General features: G+C 37.5%; 1 protein-coding gene across 1 annotated transcript in view; it reads right to left on the reverse strand.

Annotated features, from left to right (window-relative positions):
• The window catches only part of LOC124607382 (cytosolic carboxypeptidase Nna1-like), a 533,373-nt gene that overhangs the window by 121,168 nt on the left and 388,149 nt on the right, over window positions 1-24,056 (reverse strand). The window contains exon 18 of the mRNA XM_047139698.1: window positions 3,706-3,784. Within this exon, the coding sequence (XP_046995654.1) occupies window positions 3,706-3,784 (79 nt within the window). The remainder of the gene's footprint in view (window positions 1-3,705; window positions 3,785-24,056) is intronic.

Raw genomic sequence — 24,056 nt, forward strand, 5'->3', positions numbered from 1 at the left:
TAAATGCAAGGCAGCATGGCAATTTATAAATCAATGTCTCACTCCCAAACACACTCAAGTGCCTTTGATGGACCCTGAGGTACTAAATAACTTTTTTATTAATTTGGTTAAGGAAATAACAAACAGTATTAAAGAAAGAAGTTCTTCCACAACGGTCCTGCTGGCTACCCCTCTGCCCAATGACCATGTATTTCACTGGAATCCTACCACACACACACTGACATTTTAAAAACCGTTGCCAAATTTTCAAATTCAAAAAGTATGGATTGCTACTGGTTGTCCAATTACATTACTAAAAAAACAATACACTTAATATGCTCACCATTAGCCAGTATTTTCAATAAATGCTTAGAATTTGGAGTTTTTCCTAATACACTCAAGCTATCCAAAATCATCCGAGTTTATAAAAAGGGGAATAAAAAACTGTCTGAAAGCTATCGTCCAATTTCAATTGTGCCTATATTGTCGAAAATATATGAGTCACTAATGCACAACCAGCTAAATACCTACTTTGAAGACTGTGTACTTTTTGCTGATGATACAAGTCTCTTTAGTAAAGCTCAGAATGAGACTGACCTTAACAGGAAAATTGAAACAACAACAGTTGAAGCAAGTAAATGGTTCAGGGACAACAGTTTATTTGTGAATGAGAAAAAACATTATGGATGAATTACAGACATGTTTCAAATAATGTGAAGCCCAATATAACTGTGAAGCTAGGCCAACAGAATATACTACAAACGCCAAATACAAAATTGTTAGGAATTTGGTTAGATGAGCATCTTAAGTGGGACAAGCATATAGATGCGCTCAATAAAAAGTTAAGTAAATGTTGCTATGTATTTAGAATGATCAAAAAGTGCTGCAGTGATCAAACAGTATTGTGTACATATTATGCATTTATGCATAGTCTTTTGTGATATGGTGTCATATTTTGGGCCAATTCAAGTCAGGCAAAATGCTCCTTTATTATTCAAAAAAGAGTGATAAGAATCATAAAAGGAGCTGCACCTAGAGATACATGTAGGGAATTTTTCAAGGAATATAAAATCATGACTCTTCCATCGATTTACATCTATGAAAGTATATGCTTTCTGAAGTCTCACCCCCAGTTTTCTTCTTTAAACAGTGAGTTCCATGACTATACAACAAGACAGAGTAATGAATTTCACAGAGAAGTGCATAAGAAAGCCCTGTACAACAAGAGTGCAATTTACCACCCGAAAATTCTCTATAGTGCTCTTCCCCTAGAAATAAAAAGGATTCACAAGCTGAGCAGTTTTAAAAGTAACTCAAAATAATGTTAATTAGTAATAGTTTTTACGGTGTTAGTGAATACATGAATTCTTCAGAAAGATAGCGTGCCTTCACCTATCTTATAAGTTACTCATATACAAACTTGTGTCGTGGGGTAGACCCTTTTATGTACACACAAAAATTAATTAATTTGTCAATATAGAGTGTTATAATCATTGTTTCTTGTTGCTGTCCATTATACACAGAATATATGTAACTTATTTGTGTCTTATATTGTTACAAATTTATATCATGTAAGCTATAATTGTTTTGCCCATATATTTAATTCAGATTGTTCACTGATATTTTTTGCATAATATATTGTTATTCATGTTTTTTCTGTATGTAAGATATGACAAATCCCATATCATTGTACATGGTAAAATGGGTGTTCAATAAATCAATCAAATCAATCAATCAATCTTGGCTTACTTTGTAACTTTCAGTTTGGATTTCGCAAGGAAAAAAACACAACTGCTACTGTTTTAGAAATCATTGATTGAACATTATCTGCTGTTGGAAACAAAAACAAAGTATCACTTGTATTATGTGACTTAAGCAAGGCATTTGAATGCATTCCTGTTGACATCCTACTAAAAAAAATTGGAATACTATCGGTTGCAAGAGAACACTTTAGCCATCATCACTTCTTACTTGAACAACAGGAAACAGTTCGTTTCAGTCAGAAATATGCATTCTTCTTTGCTCGAGATAGACACAGGTGTTCCCCAAGGATCTATCCTCGGACCCCTCTTTTTCATTGTTGCAATCAATGACTTGCCTTACAACATACCTCATCCTGTCATATGTTACACAGATTATACTACACTGTTTACTTCTCATCAGAACATCACTGAACTCAATCACATAACAAAAGAATCTCTTGACATAGCTTTGGACTGGTTTACTGCTAATAAACTCTTATGTACTCCAGATAAAACACAACAGCTCATAGTAGGCATGACAAAGGATATAGAAACTAAAACTTCTAGGTATTCACATTGACCCCAAACTTAATTGGCAAGAACATATCAATCATGTCTGCAAAAAGATATCTCGGGTATCATACCTCTTTTTGAAACTAAGGGACATGGTACACATGGATTACCTTCGGATGACATACTTTGAACTTTTCCAGTCACATATATCATTTGGCATTATTATATGGGGACATTCTCCCCATGTCGATAACATTTTAAAAATACAAAAGAAAGTTTTGCATGTAATTTGTAAGACAGGTCATTTGGAACATTGTCGTCCACTCTTTACCATGTTCAAAATACTTACAGTTGTATATAGATATACGTAGGCACAGGTTATCAATGACTGGAAATTCTCACAAAGTAAACCCACTCAGAATTTTCAATAAGTTACCAGTCTTTGTTCACACCATGGACATAATTAGTTTTAAACATAAGTAGTACAACTGGTTAACAGATCTCTCTTTCTATAATATTAAAGAATACTTTGCTTTACCAGATTATTATATTAACTTTTAAAAACTGTTACCTTTAATTGTATTATTATGTACTGCACAAACTTTGTAGAACTAATATTTAATGCTACACATTGTACTACTGTGCACCGTATATACTTTATCTTGTATCAAATTGATGAAACCCATATCATTGTGAAATGATTCATAGTGAATAAAGATTCATGATTCTTTAGAAACTGTAATTATAAACAAATATCTACCTATATATATCAGTGAGTTTATTTTTTTCTATAATAAGCTGGAGTTAGTCGTAGAAAATCATTTCCATCCTTTATATAATACAAGAGATAAAGATAATTTATAAAAATGAACAAATAAAAAACTGATACTCAATGGAAAAATTTACAAAAGACAAACTGATAATTTGGGCAGGATGTTGTTCATTGTTATCTCTGTTGAGCACACATAGCAGTCTGTTCTCAATAAAAAGCTGTTAGAATACTTCATCAGCTGTAATTTTATAGTAGTGTTTATATCACAACTTTCACTGTACTCAGTTCGAGCATTTCATTAATCATTACTCTGATAATTACTCAATACATAAACGGTAATAATGAGGAACAAAAAATTTTTATATGTTTGAGAGAATGAGGAAGTAGCACAAACATATGAACCTGTGTAATATGAAGAACAAGTTTATATTTATGAACATTCTATTAAATCTAGGAGAAAGAGGAATAACCACAATTTAATATATTATAGGAGTAACAGATAATAATTTTTAAGCAATAACATGAAGGAATACTTACACTAAATGTATTAAGGAACTATGCACTAATTTCAACATGAATTGAGGAATGACTGTACTATAAGGTAATCTTCTATTTTCATCTACTGTATGAGAGAAACTACCTGAGAATGAATTTTGTAAATAATTTAATTTTTTGCAATATAGTCATAGTCTCCCTTACCTAGAAAGTGGTGGGCAACGAGCATGGTACCAGTTGTAGGTATGGATTCTTTTTTCCACAAATTGCTGTTCTTCAGTTACTGGGAAGTAAATGCAAACATGTATGGTTTTCTTAATAAAGCACTTATAATTAAATGATGTTTTTTTTTTTTTTTTAAAGAGTTATGACGTATAAGAAAGGACAGATGAAGAGCAAACTAATCACAGTATGGAAAATGTGAGTAAAATGTTGTACCTCAGATACATAGGAATGGATTCAAATAAATAAGACTTACAGAAGAGGGAAGCTTTCATGAATGTACAGAAAAAAAGATACAAACCACTGAGAAACAGCCATAAGTTTGTATTCATTTTTTTAAAAAAATATTTATTACTCATGTTTCAGTAACTTCCATATTATGAACACATACGTCAAGCATAAAGAAATACACAAAACAGTCCAGGGAGGGAGAGGATGCCAATAAGTAATAGACTACTTTCTGGCCAATCAGAAAACAGCTTTGACATTCACATATATGAGAGTACACTGGTGAGAAGAACTAAACAAAGATCATTAAATGCCCATGTCAACAGTAAACATTCAGACAGATGGTTGAAAATTAAGTATGATAAAAGTAGCAACAAAACCTAGCTGCTCAGACAAACTTCCATTAGAAAATCATCAAGGACTGACTGAATACATATGGTGATGAAAAAATGGAGGGCAAATATTTGCAACAAGAATAGGAGAACATCAAAACTTTAATAGGAAAAGCTGCCTTAGAAGCTACTGTACACAAAAGTCAAAGGAAGAAAAGAAATACCAGAAATACTGTAATGATGATATACAGAGGTTAAGTAAAGAGAAAAAAAATGTTGCATACCTTAAATGGATAAAAAACAAGGCAACATAAAACATAGACAAATACAAGAGACTAACAACAGAAATGAAGCAGCTATGCAGGTCAGTTAACAGGAGAACCTGAGACAGATTCATATCTACATCTGCATGGATACTCTGAAAATCACATTTAAGTGCCTAGCAGAGGGTTTATTGAACCACCTTCACAATTCCCTATTATTCCAATCTCATATAGCATGCAGAAAGAACGAACACCTATATCTGTCTGTATGAGCTCTGATTTCTCTTATTTTATCATGATGATCATTTCTCCCTATGAAGGTTGGCACCAACAAAATATTTTCACATTCAGAGGAGAAAGTTTGTGATTGGAATTTCATGAAAAATGTCTTTGTTTTAATGATGTCCATCCTAAATCCTGCATCATTTCAGTGACACTCTCTCCCCTATTTCGTAATAATACAAAATGTGCTGCCTTCTTTGAACTTTTCCGATGTGCTTCATCAATCCTATCTGGTAAGGATCCCATAGTGCGCAGCAGTACTCTAAACGAGGATGGACAAGCATAGTGTAGGCAGACTCCTTAGTAAATCTGTTACATTTCCTAAGTGTCCTCCTAATAAAACGCAGTCATTGGTTAGCCTTCCCCACAACAGTGTTCCTTCGAATTTAAGTTGTTCGTAATTATAATTCCTACATATTTAGTTGAATTTATGGTCTTTAGATTTGACTGATTTATCATGTAACCAAAGTTTAATGGATTCCTTTTAGCACTCATATGGATGACCTCACACTTCTCATTATTTAGAGTCAATTGTCAATTTTCGCGCCATACAGATATATTTTCTATACCATTTTGCAATTTTTTTCATCTTCTGGTGTCTTTACTAGTCGATAAATGACAGCTTCATCTGCAAACAACCTAAGACAGCTGCTCAGATTGTCTCCCAAATTATTTATATAGATAAGGAAGAGGAAAGGGCCTATACACTACCTTGCAGAATGCCAGAAATCACTTCTGTTTTACTTGATGACTTTCCATCAATTACTACAAACTGTGACCTCTCTGACAGGAAATCATGAATACAGTCATATAACTGAGACAATATTCCATAGGCACGCAATTTCACCACAAGCCGCTTGTGTGCTACAGTTTCAAAAGCCTTCCAGAAATACGGAACCAATTTGAAATCCCTTGTTGATAACACTCAACACTTAATGCAGGTAAAGAACTAGATGTGTTTCACAAGAATGATATTTCCTAATCCATGTTGACAGTGTGTAAATAGATTGTTTTCTTTGAGGTGCTTCATAATGTTCAAACACAATGCATGTTTGAAAATCCTGCTTATCCTTGCATATTGACATTAATGATATGGGCCTGTGATTTAGTGGATTACTCCTCTTACATTTCTTGAATATTGGTGTGACCTGTGCAACTTTCCATTCTTTGGGTACGGGTCTTTCATTGAGCCGAACGGTTGTATGTGATTGTTTAAATATGGAGCTATTGCATCAGCATACTCTGATAGGAACCTAACTGGTATACAGTCTTGACCAGAAGACTTGCTTTACTACTCCGAGGATATCTACTTCTATGTTACTCATGTTGGCAGCTGTTCTTGATTTGAATTCTGGAATATTTACTTCACCTTCTTTCGTGAAGGCATTTCAGATAGCTGTGTTTAGTAACTCTGCTTTGGCAGCACTGTCTTCAATAGTATCTCCATTGCTATCACGCACAAAATGCATTGATTGTGTCTTGCTGTTAGTATACTTCATGTACAACCAGAATCTCTTTGGATTTTCTGCCAGGTTTTGAGACAAAGTTTTGTTGTGGAAACTATTATAAGCATCTTGCATTGAAGTATATTTTGCATATGCTTAAATTTGACATGCTTTTTGTTGTTGTTGTTTCTGCAATAATGTTTTGACCTGTTTTGTGTACCAAGGAGAATCAGCTCCATTGTTTGTTAATGTACTTGGTATAAACCTCTCAATTGCTGCCAATACTATTTCTTTGAATTCAAACTACATCTGGTTTACCCTTACATTGTTAATTTGAAAGGAGTGGAGATTGTCTGTCAGGAAAGCATCAAGTGAATTTTTATATGTTTTCTGAATAGGTATATTTTTCGTTTATTTTTTGAGGATTTGGGGGTAATTATATTCAATCTTGCTATGACAACCCCATGTCCACTAATCCGTGTATCTGTTTTGATGCTCGTTATTAACTCAGGATTATTTGTTGCTAAGAGGTCAAGTGTGTTTTCACTACCGTACTATTCACGTGGACTCATGAACTAACTGCTCAAAATAATGTTCAGAGAACACATGTGGCACAATTTTGGATGATGTTTTAAGTGTACCTCCAGAATTAAACACGTATTTTTGCCAACATATCGAGGGTAAATTAAAGTCATGACCAACTACAATCATATGAGTCAGGTACATGTTTGAAATTAAACTCAAGTTTTCTTTGTACCTTCAGCCGATGGGAGGTCAATAAAAGCATCCAATTTTTATTTTATTCTGAGTGCCAATGATGACCTTTGCCCATACTAACTCACAAGATCTATCTACTTCAATTTTGAAACATGATAAGCTACTTCTGACAGCAACAAAGATGCCACTACCCACTGTGTTTAGCCTGTCCTTTTGGAACACTGTTAGGTTTTTCGCAAAAATTTCAGCTTTAGCCAGCTTTCAGTACCTATAACATTTTGAGCATCAATGCTTTCTATTAGCACTTGGAGATCTGGTACTTTTCCAACACAGCTACAACAATTTACAACTGTAGTATCCTGTATCTACGTTCTTCCTATGTTCAGCCTGCACCCTTTGTGACTTAAGCCCTTTTTGTATTTTCCTGAGACCCTCTCAACTAAAAAAACCACCCAGTCCACACCACATAACCCCTGCTACCAGTGTAGCTCCCTCTTGCTTATAGTGGACTCCTGACCTATTCAGTGGAACCCAGAACCCAACCACCCTTCGGAACAAGTCAAGGAATCTGCAGTCCACATGGTTGCCGAACTGTCGGATCCTCTGATTCAGACCCTCTGCTCAGCTGTGTACCATAGGTCCGAAATTGGTCCTGTCGACTATGCTGCAAATGGTCAGCTCTGCTTTCATGTCACAAGCAAGACTGGCAGCCTTTATGACTTTTGTCAGCCGCTTGAAACCAGAGAGAATCTCTTCTGATCCAAAGTGACACACATCATTGGTACCGACATGAGCCACCACCTGCAGTTGGCTGCACCCTGTGCTCTTCATGGCATCCAGAAGGACTCGTTCCACACCTGGAATGACTCCACCCAGTATGCACAAGGAGTACACATAAGCTTTCTACCCCTTCTTTACAACCATGTCCCTAAGGCACCCCATAATGCGCCTAATGTAGGAGCTCCCAACTATCAATAACCCCACCCTCTGTGATTGCCCAAATTTGCAGGCTGAGAGGTTTCCTCTAAAACAGAACAGGTGATGGCATCTGGATGAGTGACAGTGTCGGCCACGGACACACCTGGAACCTGTTTGTCAGACTAACTGGGGAGGCCTTACGTGTGGACCACTGGGAAGTCTTTCGCTGCCTTCTATGTCCTAGGGTGACCTCTCGCTTGACCATAGGTGTGGGGTCAACCTCAGTGTGAGCTGTAACTGGGCTGGCTACTGGTGAGGACTGATTGGAGGACTCAACGTGCTGTACGTCTGTTGGATACCCATGGCTGGCCCACAACAGTGGTGTCCATCCACTGCAGCTTCAAGCTGTGTAACCAAAGCCATCACTGCCTGGAGCTGACACTGAAGTGTCACCAACTTGGGTTGCATCTACACACAACAATCACAGCCTATATTCATATTAAAGACCATAGTAAACTAAACTACCCAGGTAACAAACTATCAGCACAAGCTGCAGAACTCTACTATAGATGCTGACGAAAACACAGAAACTGTGTCTAGTAAATTAGATTAATATACAGAGACTCGAAAACCTAACTACCAAAGCACTCAGGTGAACTAAATAATGTGCCCCTGATTAGGAACTTGTAATGTGTCACAAAATTGGTTTAGTTTCTGATGCAAACAAAAACATGAGAACTGAAACAGAAAACGATACTCATTGAACCAGGATCCAAAATATAATAAGATAATATTAACATGGACTGCTTAGACTACTATAAGAAGCTTTGGACAAAAGAGTATGAAGAAACTGTAAAGTTAGAAGAACCCACTGTAACACAAGGAGTGAAAGAAAAAGTAAGCAAACACAAAATGGAAATGACAGAATTAGAGGATGTGCTATGAAACAAGGATGCAGTTTGTTTTTGGTGCTTTTTAATCTCTATGCTGATTATATGTTGAGGCAAAGGATACATAAAAAACAGAGTTTGACACCCATAATTTTAACCAACATAAATATCTAATGACAACACTCTTTGCTGATGACCAGCTTGATATAGTTAACATTGAGGACAATCTTCAAAATCTTGTTTATAAATTCAGTGTTACTGCTGAGAGTTATAACGTAGGAATCTTAACCTAAAAGGCAAAAATTGTGTATTTTAAAACTCAACACCCAACCCCAAGGAAATTTGTAATGAAGAAGCAGAAAACAGACAGAGTGACTGAATTCAACTTCTAGACCTACATCTACATATATACTCTGCAAACCACATGGATGTGCATGGCAGAGGGTCCATCCCATTGTACCAGTTATTAGTGTTCTTCTCATTCCATTCATGTATGAAACACAGAAAGAATGATTGTGTAAACACCTTCGTGCAGGCTGTAATTCATCCATGATCCCTACAGCAGTGATACGTAGGAGGTTGTAGTATATTCCTAGAGTTGTCATTTGAAGCTAGTTCTTGTAACTATGTTATGAAAAGTATAGTTGCTAATCACCATATAGTGCAGATGATGAGTTGTAGAGAGGCACAATGAAGAGACTGTCAGAGAGTGAGCTTTTGGCCAACAAGGCCTTTATCAGAAATAAACAACACACACACACACACACACACACACACACACACACACACTCACACACACACACATTTCCACAGTCTCTGGCACCTGAAGCCAGACTGCGAGCAGCACCACATCATGGGAGAAGCAAACAGGAGGAGGTAAGGAGGAGGCTGAAGAGGGGAGAAGGAGGGTTACAGGGTAGAGGTAGGGGTTGGTAAAGTGCTGCTGGTGAAAGCGTGAAGGGACGAGGTGGAGACAGGGTAGGGCATTTGGTGTAGTTGGGGGGTTAGACAGAGGGTAGGGGAGAGAGGGAGAGTAAAGCAAATGGAGAGAAGTAAAATGACTGGGAATGTTGGTGGAACAGAGGACTGTGTAGTGCTGGACTGGGAACAGGAAAGGGGCTAGATGAGTAAGGACGGTGACTAATGAAGGTTGAGACCAAGAGAGTTATGGAATATAGGATATAAGGCAGGTAGCATTCCCACCTGTGCAATTCAGAAAAGATGGTGTTGGTGGGAAGTATCCACATGGCACAGGCTGTGAAGCAGTCATTAAAATGAAGAACATCATGTTGGGTGGGGTGCTCATCAACAGGTTGGTCCAGTTGTTTCTTGGCCACAGCTTGTCAGTGGCCATTCGAGTGGACAGACAACTTGTTGGTTCTCATGTCCATGTAGAATGCAGCGCAGTGGTTGCAGATAATCTTGTAGATCACATGACAGCTTTCGCAGGTAGGCCTGCCTTTGATGGCTGGGTGATATTTGTGACTGGAATGAAGAAGGTGTTGGTGGTAGGATGTATGTGACACGTCTTGTATCTAGTTGTCTTACTAAGATATTAAACATGAGGAAAGGTGTTGAGTGCAGCGGTTGTGTAGGGATGGACAAGGATATTGTTTAGGTATGGTGGATGGTGGAATACCACTGTGGGAAGTTAGGGCTAGGATAGTGGGTAGGAGATTTCTCATTTCAGGACACGATATGTGATAGTAAAAACCCTCGCAGAGAATATAATTCAGTTGCTCCAGTCCTGAGTGGTACTGAATCACAAGGGGAATGCTCGTTTGTGGCTGGATGGTGGAACTTTGGGAGGTGGTGGTTAACTGGAAAGATAAGGCATGGGAGATCTGTTTTTGTACGTGGTTAGGAGGGTAACTACGGTCTGTAAAGGCTTCAGTGAGAACCTTGGTGTATTTTGGGAGGGACCACTCGTCACTACAGATGCAGCACCCATAGGTGGCTACATTGTATGGAAGGGATTTCTTGGTGTGGAATGGGTGGCAGCTGTTGGAATGGAGGTAAGGCTAGTAGTTGGTAGGTTTCGTATGGACAGAGGTACTGATGTAACCATCTTTGAGGTGGAGGTCAACACTGAGAAAGGTGGCTAGTTGGGTTGAGTAGGACCAAGAGAAATGAATAGGGGGAAAATGTGTTGAGGTTCTGGAGGAATGTGGATAGGGTGTCCTCACCTTCAATCCAGATCACAAAGATGTCGTCAATGAATCTGAACCAGATGAGGTGTTTGGGGTTCTTGATGTTTAGGAAGAATTCCTCTAGATGGCCCATGAACAGGTTGGCATAAGATTGTGTCACATGGGTGCACATAGCCGTATCTGGATTCATTTGTAGGTAATGCGTACAAAGGAGAAGTAATTGTGGCCGAGGATATAGTTTGTCATGGTGACTAAGGAGGAGGAAGTTGGTTTGGAATCTGCTGGGTGTTGGGGTAGGTAGCATTCAATAGCAGTAAGGCCTTGGGCATTAGGGATGTTAGCATAAGGGGAGCTGGCATCAATAGTGGCAAGCAGAGCACCATATGGTGAAGGAACATGAACTGCGGAGAGTCGGTGGAGGAAATGGTTGGTATCTTTTATATAGAAGGGTAGTTTGTGGTTATAGGCTGAAGGAGTTGGTCTACAAGACCCAAGATTCTGTCAGTGGTGGACAGTATATGGCATCCTTAGGTTGGCCAGTGGCCCTCTTCTGCCTGTGACTTGCGCCATGGAAACTGCTGAGTGCGCCCTCTCCGGCTGTTCTACGCCCCTGTGGCCTCTATTTGCCTTCACAACTGCTGGTATGTGCAGCTTACTGCTATTTGGCATGCACCTGGCTGTAACTAGTGCTCTGAATATTGCACAAAACTAACTTTCCCTATCCTAAACGGTGGTGCCACTACAAAATCTAGAAAAATGTTCATTAATATGGATAAGTAGGAAAAACGAACCTGTAATGTTTGGTTACAACATTAGTGCTGTCCTGCTCAAAACAGTCATGTCATTTAAATATATGGGCATAACATTGCAAAGCAATATGAAATAGAACTACCATGTGAGGAGTGTAGTGGGAAGGCAAATGGTTCACTGGGAGAATTTCAGAAAAGTGTATTTGATGGAGACTCCATATAGTATGGTAGTGCAAGTTATTCATGAGTACTGCCTGAGTGTTTTGGACCTGCACCAGTTCTGATTAAAGTAAAACATTGAAGTAAGTTGGGGGTGGCTACTAGATTTGTGATTTGGAGTTTTGAGTAACATTCAAGTGTTATGGAGATGCTTCAGGAACTGAAACAGGAATCCCTGGATGGAAGGCAATGTTCTTTTCGAGGAACAGAATTGAGAAAATTTGGAGAACTGGCATTTGAAACTGACTGCAGAACAATCCTACTGCTACCAACATAAATTTCGCATGAAGGCCACAAAGATAAGATATGAGAAATTAGGGCTCATATGGAGGCATATAGACAGTTGTTTTTCCCTTGCTGTATCTATGAGTGGAGGAAAGGAAAGAACCAGTAGTGGTACAGGGTACTCTCCACCATGCACTGTATGGTGGCTTGCAGAGTACGTTATGTAGATGTAGATATAGATGTTCCTTTACATGCTCCTATGCTGTGCTAAAATGTTTCTGTTCCTTTATTGAGATATGACACTACTTTTTTTTATTTTGATTACTGAGCATGTAAATGTTTCTTATTGTTTTATATGCCCTTTGTAGTTCGATAATTATTGTTGTCACAACTGCCTTATGGTCACTGATACCAGTTTTGATGTGGACACCTCAAGGAGGCCAGGTCAGTTTGTAGCCATTAAGATCTAATACATTTCCGTCATGAGTCATGTTCCAAACTATCTGTTCTATGTACTATTCAGAAAAGATATTTAGCAATGTTTCACAGGACATCTGTCTATTCCCACCACTAACAAAACTGTAATTTCCAAATTGATTGTTGGATGATTTAGGTCTGCACAGATGATTACAGTATGATTGGGGAACTTATGCACTAGTAAACAGTGTTTCTGGAAAGTTTTCAGTTACACCAGGAGGTGCGTCTAGTGGTCAATACAAGGATTGAGTTATAATTTTATGCCTAACCTGATACTAAGTTTTGACCAAATAATCTTGCATGCAGCTCCAATTTCTTTGTTAGTGGATTTGAGTTTCTTGTCTACTGTGACAAATACATCAACTCCATTTCCCATTAGCCTATCCTTTCGATATAATTTTCATATAGACTGCTCAAAGGTGGCCATCATACACATAGATGTTCACTACAGTTAATATCATACCTTGGACACATTCATATTTCATTACCTAGTAATGTTTGTTAAACCATTAAATTCCTTTCTTACTGACATCTCAACTGAAGAAATGTATTCACAAAAATTAAACTACCACAAAGGCAAGGCACCTAATCATTGCTGCTTCACTTAATACTTAATACCTCTCATATTCACCATTACAGAAACCTCATTATACTTTGTTGCTGCATTACATCATCATATTTTGCCAGTTCACTGCTACATAATTATTCCATTTACCTCATTATGTTTTGTTGCTTCTTTACACATCCTTCTTACTTACATAATCATTATATATCTAAATCTGTGCTTTGCTTTACTTGTGATAATGAGTCTAAAGAATGATGCCTCACAGCAACAAAACTTTACCTTCCTGATGTATCAGACCAAATATTAATTACTGCAGGCAATATTTCACTTTAAAACAATACAATTTTCTTTACTCAATCCTGAATGGCTATACAAAAACAAATCTTCTTTTCATCTACATCTAAATGAATACCTTTCAATTCACACTTACATGCCTAATAGAGCCTTTGTTGAACCACTTTCAGACTCTTTCTCTTCCCTTCGATACTCGAAGAGCATGCAGGAAAAACAAACACTTAAGTCTTTCTGGGAAAGCTCTGATTTCTCATACATTTCACTCAGATGATTATTTCTCCCTATGTGGGTTGATATGAATAAAATTTTTCACATCCACAGGAGAAAGTTTTAGATTGATGTTTCATTGTTCAGTTAATCTTATTACATGCAACATTACTTGTTTCAGTTTGAGTTTCATTATTTTATCCTTAAAGATTACATACTGGTACTGTACAGACTTCTAGTGCCTTTTCATACTTATAGTTTTCTCTGTTTTTTTTCCCACAGAAATTTCATTATTATTGAATCAAAAAATAAGGCAATATTCACTATACTGTGGTACAGCAGAAAAGCTCAGCTTGGGAAGACAAAAAATTTCTAAGTTCACTGGCCAAGCACTGTGTCCACAGGAGGGCCAGTGTGTCAACAACCTTGGCATGTGTCTTAAGTGAGTATGCCAGGTGAGCAGGCTGGCAGAAACTGCAAGCTTAGCAAGGCAGTGTGTGACTGCGAGTAGCAAGGTAGTGTGTGACTACAAGTGATTCAGGAGGAAGTGTGCGACAGAGGCAGAGAGATAGGTGAGCCCCAGTGTGCCTCTGTAACATTATGCAAGAAGCACGATTCACTTCGCAACTTTATTTGCTCTGGGTTTGTCAAAAGGGCTAATGTACCGAAATGAATAATTAAGCAAATGTAGCAGGGGCAAGACTGTTGAAGGCTAGGAATAAAGGAAAATGGTTAAGTAATTACAAATGACATCTAATAGTGAAACCCTCCCCCAACAATAACAAATACACCTGATGACAGGTCATTGGTCACTTGATCAGAAGGATTGATGGTGTTCACCTTGATCCCACTCAATGCTTTGATTACTGTTACGTAACAGTTTGTGCAAGATCATTCCAGTTCTCTGCTACTGTTGGGTGAGATGTCAAGAGCCATTTTCGAGACCAGAACAACAATTGCTGCTGATGAGCCATTCAGGAGACTGTCACCTTGACAATGAGCTGGGGCATAAGCTGCTGTAATGTCACAGCCTCCAAACCACCATCAGCTAGCTGGAGGGCAGGTCAGGATTGGCAGACAGCATGACATCATGCCAATGTAATCACCTGATGGCCTGTAGTGTTGGTCATCATGACAACCAACAGTACTGCAACATGCAGTGCCTAGCAGGATAATAGCGACAGGCATCACAGAATCTGACAACTCCACAATGTGGTGTGGGAAGGTGAGAGAAGCTGCGGAAATGACCGAACACTCCCGCATTCTCTGAGAGGTCCAGCCACAGGAACACAGCAGCACCCAGATGTGACAGTGTGCCCCAAGGACCTAGCAGAGTACAGAAGATGATTTCTGGATTGTAAAAAATAAACATGTCTCACAACTGAATCTTCAGTTAACGCATTTGCTGATGCGTCCAGGAACCTACTGACCATTCTGAACAGAGCAGGGGCACCAGCTGTGCATGCTGGCCCCTACCACACATAGCAGTAATGCTCTTGTAAACTCAGTTTCCTTCCCAATAATGTTGGTAGTTTTTTTTTTGAAACATTAACTCACAAGTAGCAAAACCAGGAGACTCATTCTATTAGCTGTTTATTGTAGTCTAAAATTTTCTTTATATTATTGGCTCAAACTGTGTGCTTTTTACTATAATATGTATGGCACATCTCTTTCTTTATCCTTTCACTCATATCCTTGGGCAAAAAAATAAATGGAAATTTTTATGTGGTTAATTTTGTACATCCCCATAAGTTCCAGAAAAACTTTCCGGAAATAAACTGAAGTCAGTAGTCTGACAAAAGTTCTTTAGGTACCCCCTCATTGTGAAAACAATCTGTTTCTAATTTTTCTACAAGATTTCTGTTTTAGCCTTCTTTATTTGGTAAAGTATTACATACTTTTAGAAAGTGTCCAGTGCTACAAAAATGTGTTCACCTCTCCCGGTAATAGCAGGTAATGGTCCCAACAAGTCTATACCAATTAATTCCTTTGGCACACTGGAAAAGACAGAAGGTATTAAATGTTTTGATGGTACTGCAGTGGTCTTTACTCATGCACATTTATCACTTCTAGCTAATCTTTTATTGACTCCTCTTGACAAATTATTGAATATTACTACTCTGTGAATCTTAGCCACTATTTTTCTGGTCCCATCACTCTCATGTAGATAGTAAATTAATTTGTACATCTGTTACTCAGGGAAAAATAACTTCCAGTCTTGTTTATCTGCTGTCTTTCTCCTGAATAATAATCCCTTGTGGATAATGTAACAGCATTTTACTTTTGTATAACTATCAGAATTATAATATTTGGAAATTAATTTAAGGTTTTTACCTTCACTTTGTACGCTTCATGACCTTTAAATGTGTCTAATTGAGTTCTCATATTTCAGCTCACTTATTTGAACCGCATTTATATCCTGACCATCATCATTTCTTTTCACTACAGGCATTCTAGAAAGACCATCAGTTATTTTGTTCTTACATTTTATGTATCTACAGATCAAACTGTGCAAATACAAAGCCCATTTGACCAATAAGGGTGTTTTGTCCGCACTACTGGGAGGGGGGGGTGGAAACGGAAAGCTTTGTGGTCTGTGTAAACTATAGTTTTATGTTGTAATAAATATCCATCAAATTCTTGGAAACCAAAAACTATGGCCAGTGCTTCCAGTTCTGATACTTTTATTTTTTATCAAGGTAATGTTAAGTTCTGCTGCAAAAGATATGGTTCTATGAGCCACTCTTTCATTTTTTTCTATTTACTGAAATATTCCAACATCCAAACCACAAAAATTTGAATCAATGTTCATGCAAAAACAAAGAAAAGTCTAGGTTTTACAACTTGCTGTTAACTATTTCTCCCTTAAACATCTGAAAAGCCTCTCCACACTCTGTTGTCCAGTTCTGTATAATATATTTCATTTCCTTACTCAAACATGGATTGTTATATCGCAGGAAATTCTCCATAATATTTAAATAATCCAAACATTGCTTTAAGCTGTTTTCTAGTTTTAGACGTAGGGAAGTGTTTGGCTGCTTTCAGTTTTGCTGTGTCAGGCTGTATTCCCATTTTATTAATTATAACAATGCAAATAATCAACTTTTGACAGTGTAAGGTAACTTGATAGACAAAAAATCTACCCACCAGGTGGCGGCAGGAGAACACACATATAAAAAAAAAGGTTTTACATATGCAAACTGTCGGAGCTAGTGGCTCCTTCTTCTGGCAGAAGGGTTGACAGGGAAGGAAGAGAAGTGAAGGAAAAGGACTGGAGAGGTTTAGGAAAAGTGTAGAGTTTGGAAAAGTCATATAGAACCCCGAATCAGGAGAGACTTACCAGACGAGATGAGAAAGAAAGACATTTTTCCTTTTCACTCCATTCAGTAAGTCTGCCCTGAGTGTCTCTTTTGAGCTCTACCCTTTTCCTAAACCTCTCCAGTCTTTTTCCTTCACCCATCTTCCTTCCCCTTCAATCCTTCTGCCAGAAGAAGGTACCTTATATTATCCTTTCATTAATTAGGTGGTCTAAAAAAGATGTTTTCTTTCTTACGAATTCACATTTACTCAGCTTTACCTCCATGCCCCCTTCTCGAATATCTTTCAGTACTTGATCTAAAACCCTACATTCTTCCTGCCAGTCAGAACTAGTGACCAAACTGTCATCTACATAAACTGTTACTTTATTAAGTAACTTATTACCCAAGAATTTGTCTACAGCTTAGGTGAATACATTAACAAAAAAATTTAATCCAAAAGAGACCACAAAATATTGCTGGAAACTAGCTGTAGAGTAGAGGACCTGATCTCTTTAGTTATGCCAGAGTTTATATACCCACAGGTATTTTTGTACAATTTCATCAATATTGACAGGTCTATCACTTTCCCTTAAAAACACTCTGACATTCCATTCTTTTTGACAACTACCATTAACAGATTGTTATATCTACTGTTAGACCTCCAACTAGTCCCCATTCTAGCTTTTTCTCTCTTTCTTTCCTTGCAGCCTCTTTCTTTGAAAATGGAATAGCACATTTCAGATTTTCTAGGACCAATACCTGCTTCTACTAGGGGGTGCAAAAACATTTTTGTAGTAAGAACACTTTTTGAAATATGTAAAACTTTGCCAAATAAATAAGGTTAACAAAAAACAGTTGTAGAAAAATTAGAAATTTAGCTTCAGTTCATTTCCAAAACTTTTTTTTGCAATGTATGGGGATGACAAAACTAACACACACAAATTTCCACTTATTTTTTGCACAGAGGTATCAACAAAGAGTAATGAAAGAGATCAATAGACTGTGTCACACATATTGTAGCAAAAAGAACACAACCTGGGCCAGTCATATAAACAAATTTTGAGAACATAAAAATAGCTAATAGGATGAGTCTACTAGTTTTGCTACTTGTGAGTTAACATTTGGCAAAAACTTACCATCATTATTGGGGAAAAAGCTTAAGTTTGTAACTGTGAGTGAATTAACAAAGGATGAGAAAAATAGACCCTAAAAAGTAATGTTGAAGAAAGGTCTCCACAAAAGAAAAGGAGACATGACAATAAAACAAAACCAACTACTATCAAAATAGAGGATTTAGTACTTGTCAAAAGAAAAGAATGATCCAGTAGAGTAAATGAACAGATCAGTAAATTTTTCAATGAGGACCAAGGCCCTTTTAAGGCAAGACTAGTTTTCCATGACAATGCTTATGTACTAGCATATCCTAAATTTAATAAAATATTTGATCTGAAAAACATTACTCAACTGAAACCATATTTACAATCTACAAAATTTATAAAATTGCAGCCATTCTACCTTGAATCTCTTCTGAAATTGGGAGCCCATTACTTTGCAAGCAGCATTGAGAAAGCTTCTGCAAGTAAATGAAGTAATTTGGTAGAGGGTTCACTGTTCTTTGATGAACACACTATGTAGCAAGTAGTGCCTTCCCCAGCTGGGTGAATGCATACTTCCCCTTCTCATTTGCTCATATCTACATCTTTTCTATCCAGGTTTCTGTCCCATCTTATTTACTTTTCTCTCTTATCTAGAATTTTACCCCCTAATCCTATATTTGAACTGATTCTACCTTCACTAACATTTCATTCTTTTGATAACTGTTCTTGTAGGTACATAGGTCCACTTATATGGATTATTTAAAGTCTGTAACCCCAAAAGCCTGTCTGCTTAAGATCTAATCCAACACCAATTTCTAGGCTCAATTCAAACAAGTTAATTTGCAATGCTGTAGTCCTCAACACACATGTAAATCATTCTTGTGCCCTTCAGTGATACATCCTTCATCGCATAATAACATTACACCCAAGCTATAAGAACACAAAATGCTTTTGAACACTCTACAAAACATTAATTTTTTGTTATCCAAGCATTTAGCTCCCTGTTGTTCTTATTATTTACCTATTCTACACCTAGTAGTGTCAATACATCTGGTTAGACATTCCTCTGTGAGGCATTCTGTATAAACCGTACTGATAGGTTCCTTGAAGAAAGACAGAATTAGTAACTGGTGTGGGCTCATAGAAGAGGCTAATTTTTAAAAATAATATTTTTATATGCAGAGAAAATGTGTTCATGTAAGGAATTACGTGTGAGAGCATGGAATTTATTTTATTTATCTTGTTACATGCTGCCTACAGGTTGTAAGAATCATGTGATCAGTTTTGTTATTTGCAATTCACATGTGTATAAATATGTACCGGGTGATCAAAAAGTCAGTATAAATTTGAAAACTTAATAAACCACGGAATAATGTGGATAGAGAGGTAAAAATTGACACACATTCTTGGAATGACATGGGAGTTTATTTGGAAAAAAAAAAAAAAAAAAAAAAACACTAAATGTCCAACAGATGGCGCTGGACAGCAAAATGTCAGTGTGTCAGTGACTGCACATGACAATCATGTATAAAAGTAACTGTAATGAGAGAGAGAATCAGATGCGCCAGCAGTCGCAGCATGTTGACGTTACCTGAAAGGCACTTTTAGTGAAGCTGTATTATCAGAATGGGGAATGTGCTAGTTCAGCGTTATGATCCTATCAACATAGGAAGGGGATTCAAACGGGTTAAGGTCCGTTGACAAATGCAGCTGTAGCGAGAATGATTTTGAAATTTGAAGCCACGGGTTGTTTAAACAATAGACCCTGTAGTGGCAGACTGAGCACAAGGCGTAATGCTGCTGAGACAGTTCAGAAAGAAATGGAGACTGTAGCGGATTCGTCTATGCATGAGGAAGTCAGCGCTCGTGCAGTCACATGTTGCACTGGCATTCCATACACTACTGTTTGGTTGGCACTTAGGTGTACCTTCCAATGCTATCCGTACAAAATCCATCGGCATCATGAACTGTTACCTGGCAATTTAGTGAAACGGAGGGCATTTGCAGTGTAGGTGTTTTAAAAGATGGCGGAAGATGACGATTGGTTGAGTAATGTGTTGTGGACCGCTGAAGCTCATTTCACGCTCCGAGGGTCTGTCAACGCCCACAGCTACAGAATTTGGGCTACTGAAAATCCTAGAACTGTCGTGGAACCTCCATTGCACGTCGAGAAAGTCATGGTATGGGTTGGATTTACCACATCTACTGTTATCGGGCCTTTTTTCTTCGAGGAAATGTGTGATTCTGGTTTTGTAACTGCTACCGTGACGGGTGAGAGGTACGCCGATATTTTACAGATTCGCATCATCCCCAGCCTGGCTGATAAACACCTGCTGGAACGTACAATGTTTATGCAGGATGGCACTTCACCCTATATTGCTAGGCGTGTGAAAGATCTCTTGCACGCGTCATTTGATGATGACTGTGTGCTCAGCTGCCACTTTTGTCATGCTTGGCCTCCCTGGTCCTCAGACCTCAGTCCGTGCAGTTATTGGCTTTGGGGTTACCTGAAGTCGCAAGTGTATCGTGATCGACCGACATCTCTAGGGATGCTGAAAGATAACATCCGACGCCAATGCCTCACCATAACTCTGGACATGCTTTACAGTGCTGTTCACAACTTTATTCCTCGACTACAGCTACTGTTGAGGAATGATGGTGGACATATTGAGCACTTCCTGTAAGGAACATCATCTTTGCTTTGTCTTACTTTGTTATGCTAATTATTGCTATTCTGATCAGATGAAGCACCATGATACATATTGTGCAAACTACCCATCTTTCTGATTCAATAATAATGAAATTTCTGTGAGGGGAAAAAAAAAACAACCCAGAGAAAATGCACTAGATCTTTGTACACCACCAGCATATAGCCTTTCTGGCCAAAGTAATGAAAACTGAAATGAAGTGAGTAATGTTGCCTATAATACGATTAAATGAACAATGAAATTTCAAACTCTAACTTTCTCTTGTGAATGTGAAAATTTTTTATTGATGCCAACTAACATAGGGAGAAATGATCACAATAAAAATTAATAGAAATTGGAGCTTGTATGGAAAGACTTAAGTGTATGTTTTTCCTGCACACTATTCTAATATATAATGGAAAAGAAATAGTCTGAAAGTGGTTTGATGATATCTCTCCAACACCAGGATTTGACAGCATACTATTGATACTCTATTTTTTCTGAACCAGGTGACACTCTTCATTACTATCACAATGAAAACCAGCCTACAACAAGGACACTCAAGGAGTCAAAGACTTAAACTACCACTCATAAACTTTTACATCGTTAGCCTTTAACAAAGATTAGTTAATTGAAAATTTACATGTAAACACTGAGTTAACAGCCACAAAAGGAAAGTTCACGAAGAAGATATGTAGAAGCATCTCAAATGCTACTTATTTAGACATGAACAGTGATCTCAGGGAATATGCCAGAAGACATGGTCTCCATAGAAATGTCAGAGGGAAGTGGGAAACATGAGATAGAAATCTTGGCAATGATAAAGGATGCAACTGGTATGAAGAACATCATGATCCCATTACCAGCAAAAATGAAATCAGAACAAAATATGTCAGTGTAAAATTCAGGAGAAATAAGGACAGAGGCACCTAAATTGATGTCAATGGTGAGAATAGCTGTGTCATCCCCAACAGCATCAGTGGAAGGTACAGTCACAATGACTACAGAAGTGAAAGAAGCAGCAAAATCTCAGGGCAGCTTTACAACTACAAAGTAGTACTGACAACAGAAACATCAGCAGCTTCAGAGGAAGCAAGAAACCTACAAACAAAACATCCAGGATCATGTCTGTGTGCCACAGCATCTATCCCAGCAACAGAAGACCTCATTACATCTGAGAGCAAAAGCTCCACAGGAAAATAAACAACAACAGCACCAGAAAGTATCCAGAGAATGAGCCTAAAGCCCAGAAGAAGCACAATGAAATTATCATCTGAAACAGCAGTAGCAAGCATCCAGATAATGCAAATGAGACCAAGAAGAGTTGCATTACAGGATGAGCAATTTTTATGGTATTGTGTCAGAATGATAAGAAGTCTCCATTCTTCACAAGGAATAGGACTATTAGTGTTGAAGGAAATTACATCTTGCTGAGTAGGTCCAACTACTAACAGATATAAAGTACTTACTATACTACAAATCAGTACATCCAGCATTCGGAATAAGATACAGAATCAGCACATTACTGCAGCAGTAAAAAGTAGACTTGGTTTGTACATCAGAATACCAGCTAACTGAATCTGAAGTGCCATATTTGTTCCTCAAGTATATGTTGTTGCAAGCATTATATACAGAAAACAGAAAAAATGGTAGAGCTGCAATTTTTGTCAAAGATAGTCTCAGATTCACAAAAGTTGATGTAATCCAAATGTGTTCCAAATTAGTGAATTCAGCTGCATAAAGTTGATAGACTAGAATATGGTAGTTCTAGGGCTTTATAGTTATCCAAATGGAACTGTAGAAATCTTTTTCAAAAATTAAATTTATTCCATACAAAAAAAGTGCCACTAATAAAGAAGCCTGCTTAGATAATATTACTATTGACTTTTCTAGTGAGATTTTTAGTGTTAGTCATGCAGATTGATGTTTTTCTGGCCATGAATAATTATTCCTCATAATCTACAGGAAACAGTCATGTCACACCAATAATACCACCCATAGAAAAAACATACTGCCATGGGTAAGAAAGGTGAATTTGTGAATTTGTTTCCTGTTAGACTTGAGTTCTGTATATATTATGAAAATGATAGTTGCTACTCACCACACAGCAGAGATGCTGAGTTGCAGATAGGTACAACAAAAAGACTGCCTGAAAGTGAGCTTTAGGCCAACAAGGACTTTGTCAAGATTAGACAACACACACACACACACACACACACACACACACACACCACAGCCAAAGTTCCTTATCGTGAAGCGGTGGGATGTTTGATGTATTTGACTACAGTTTCCCATCTGCATAATATTTCTTTTGCAGTGAACAAAGTGGCTAGAGCCATGGAAGACCCTACAGTTGAAGACTGAAATCGAGAGACAAGAATTTTTAGGTATCTGAAGAATACGATGACTTGTGGAATTATTTACAAGAACAATGCAGTTTGTTTAAAAGTCTCCAGTGATGCTGATTATGCTGTTGACAAGGACACAAGGCGTTCAACAACAGGTGTTGACACAACACTCTCCCATGGGGTTGTATCATGAACCAGTCAATTACAAAAGACATTGCAACATCCACTTTGGACATTTAGTGTTTTTTTCATATTTCTTATATGGAGGAAGTGTTACAGTTGGAAATGAAAATTACAAAGTTCGTCATATCTGTTATGTTTTATACCTTTGGCATGTAAGACAAGTTGAATCTGTGCTGTGTAAAACTGTGTTTTACCTCTCTGTCTTTTATATGTTGGTGTTCGAGTATGTAATGAAACTGTTAGTTAGTCGTAAATAAATAATCTTAACAATTTTCTATGTAAAACTAATGTATGTCTTTATGTTGTAAAACTTTAATTAAAATTTGGGATTATTATTACTAATATTAATATTAATGTTAATTGTCCAAATTTTTATGAATAAGCAAGTGACAATAATGCCTTTTTGACAATTTTTAAGTCTGTAAGTAATGTGAGAATAGGATCAGAACATAAAGAACGGATATTAAATGCACTCCACACAAAAGTATGACATATTCCAACACTTCATGATCCTTGTTATCGTGCTTTTCATTAGGCACATACTGTGGCTTGAGGTTCAGATAAAACTGCCTGTCCACTTCAAGCTTGAAATAAAGTAGTTTTATTAAATCTTTGTGTTTCAGGATTGATATTCTCTTTCTGCCTTCATGTTGGGCACTAGATTTTGCAAGCTTCTACAAACTATGGTGAGATGACAAACTGTGTTCTCCCTCAAATTGACTTTCAGAAAATGGTGGTCTCACAAGACTCTGGTGAAG

The sequence above is a fragment of the Schistocerca americana genome, chromosome 3, assembly GCF_021461395.2.
Source record: "Schistocerca americana isolate TAMUIC-IGC-003095 chromosome 3, iqSchAmer2.1, whole genome shotgun sequence".
NCBI lineage: Eukaryota > Metazoa > Arthropoda > Insecta > Orthoptera > Acrididae > Schistocerca > Schistocerca americana.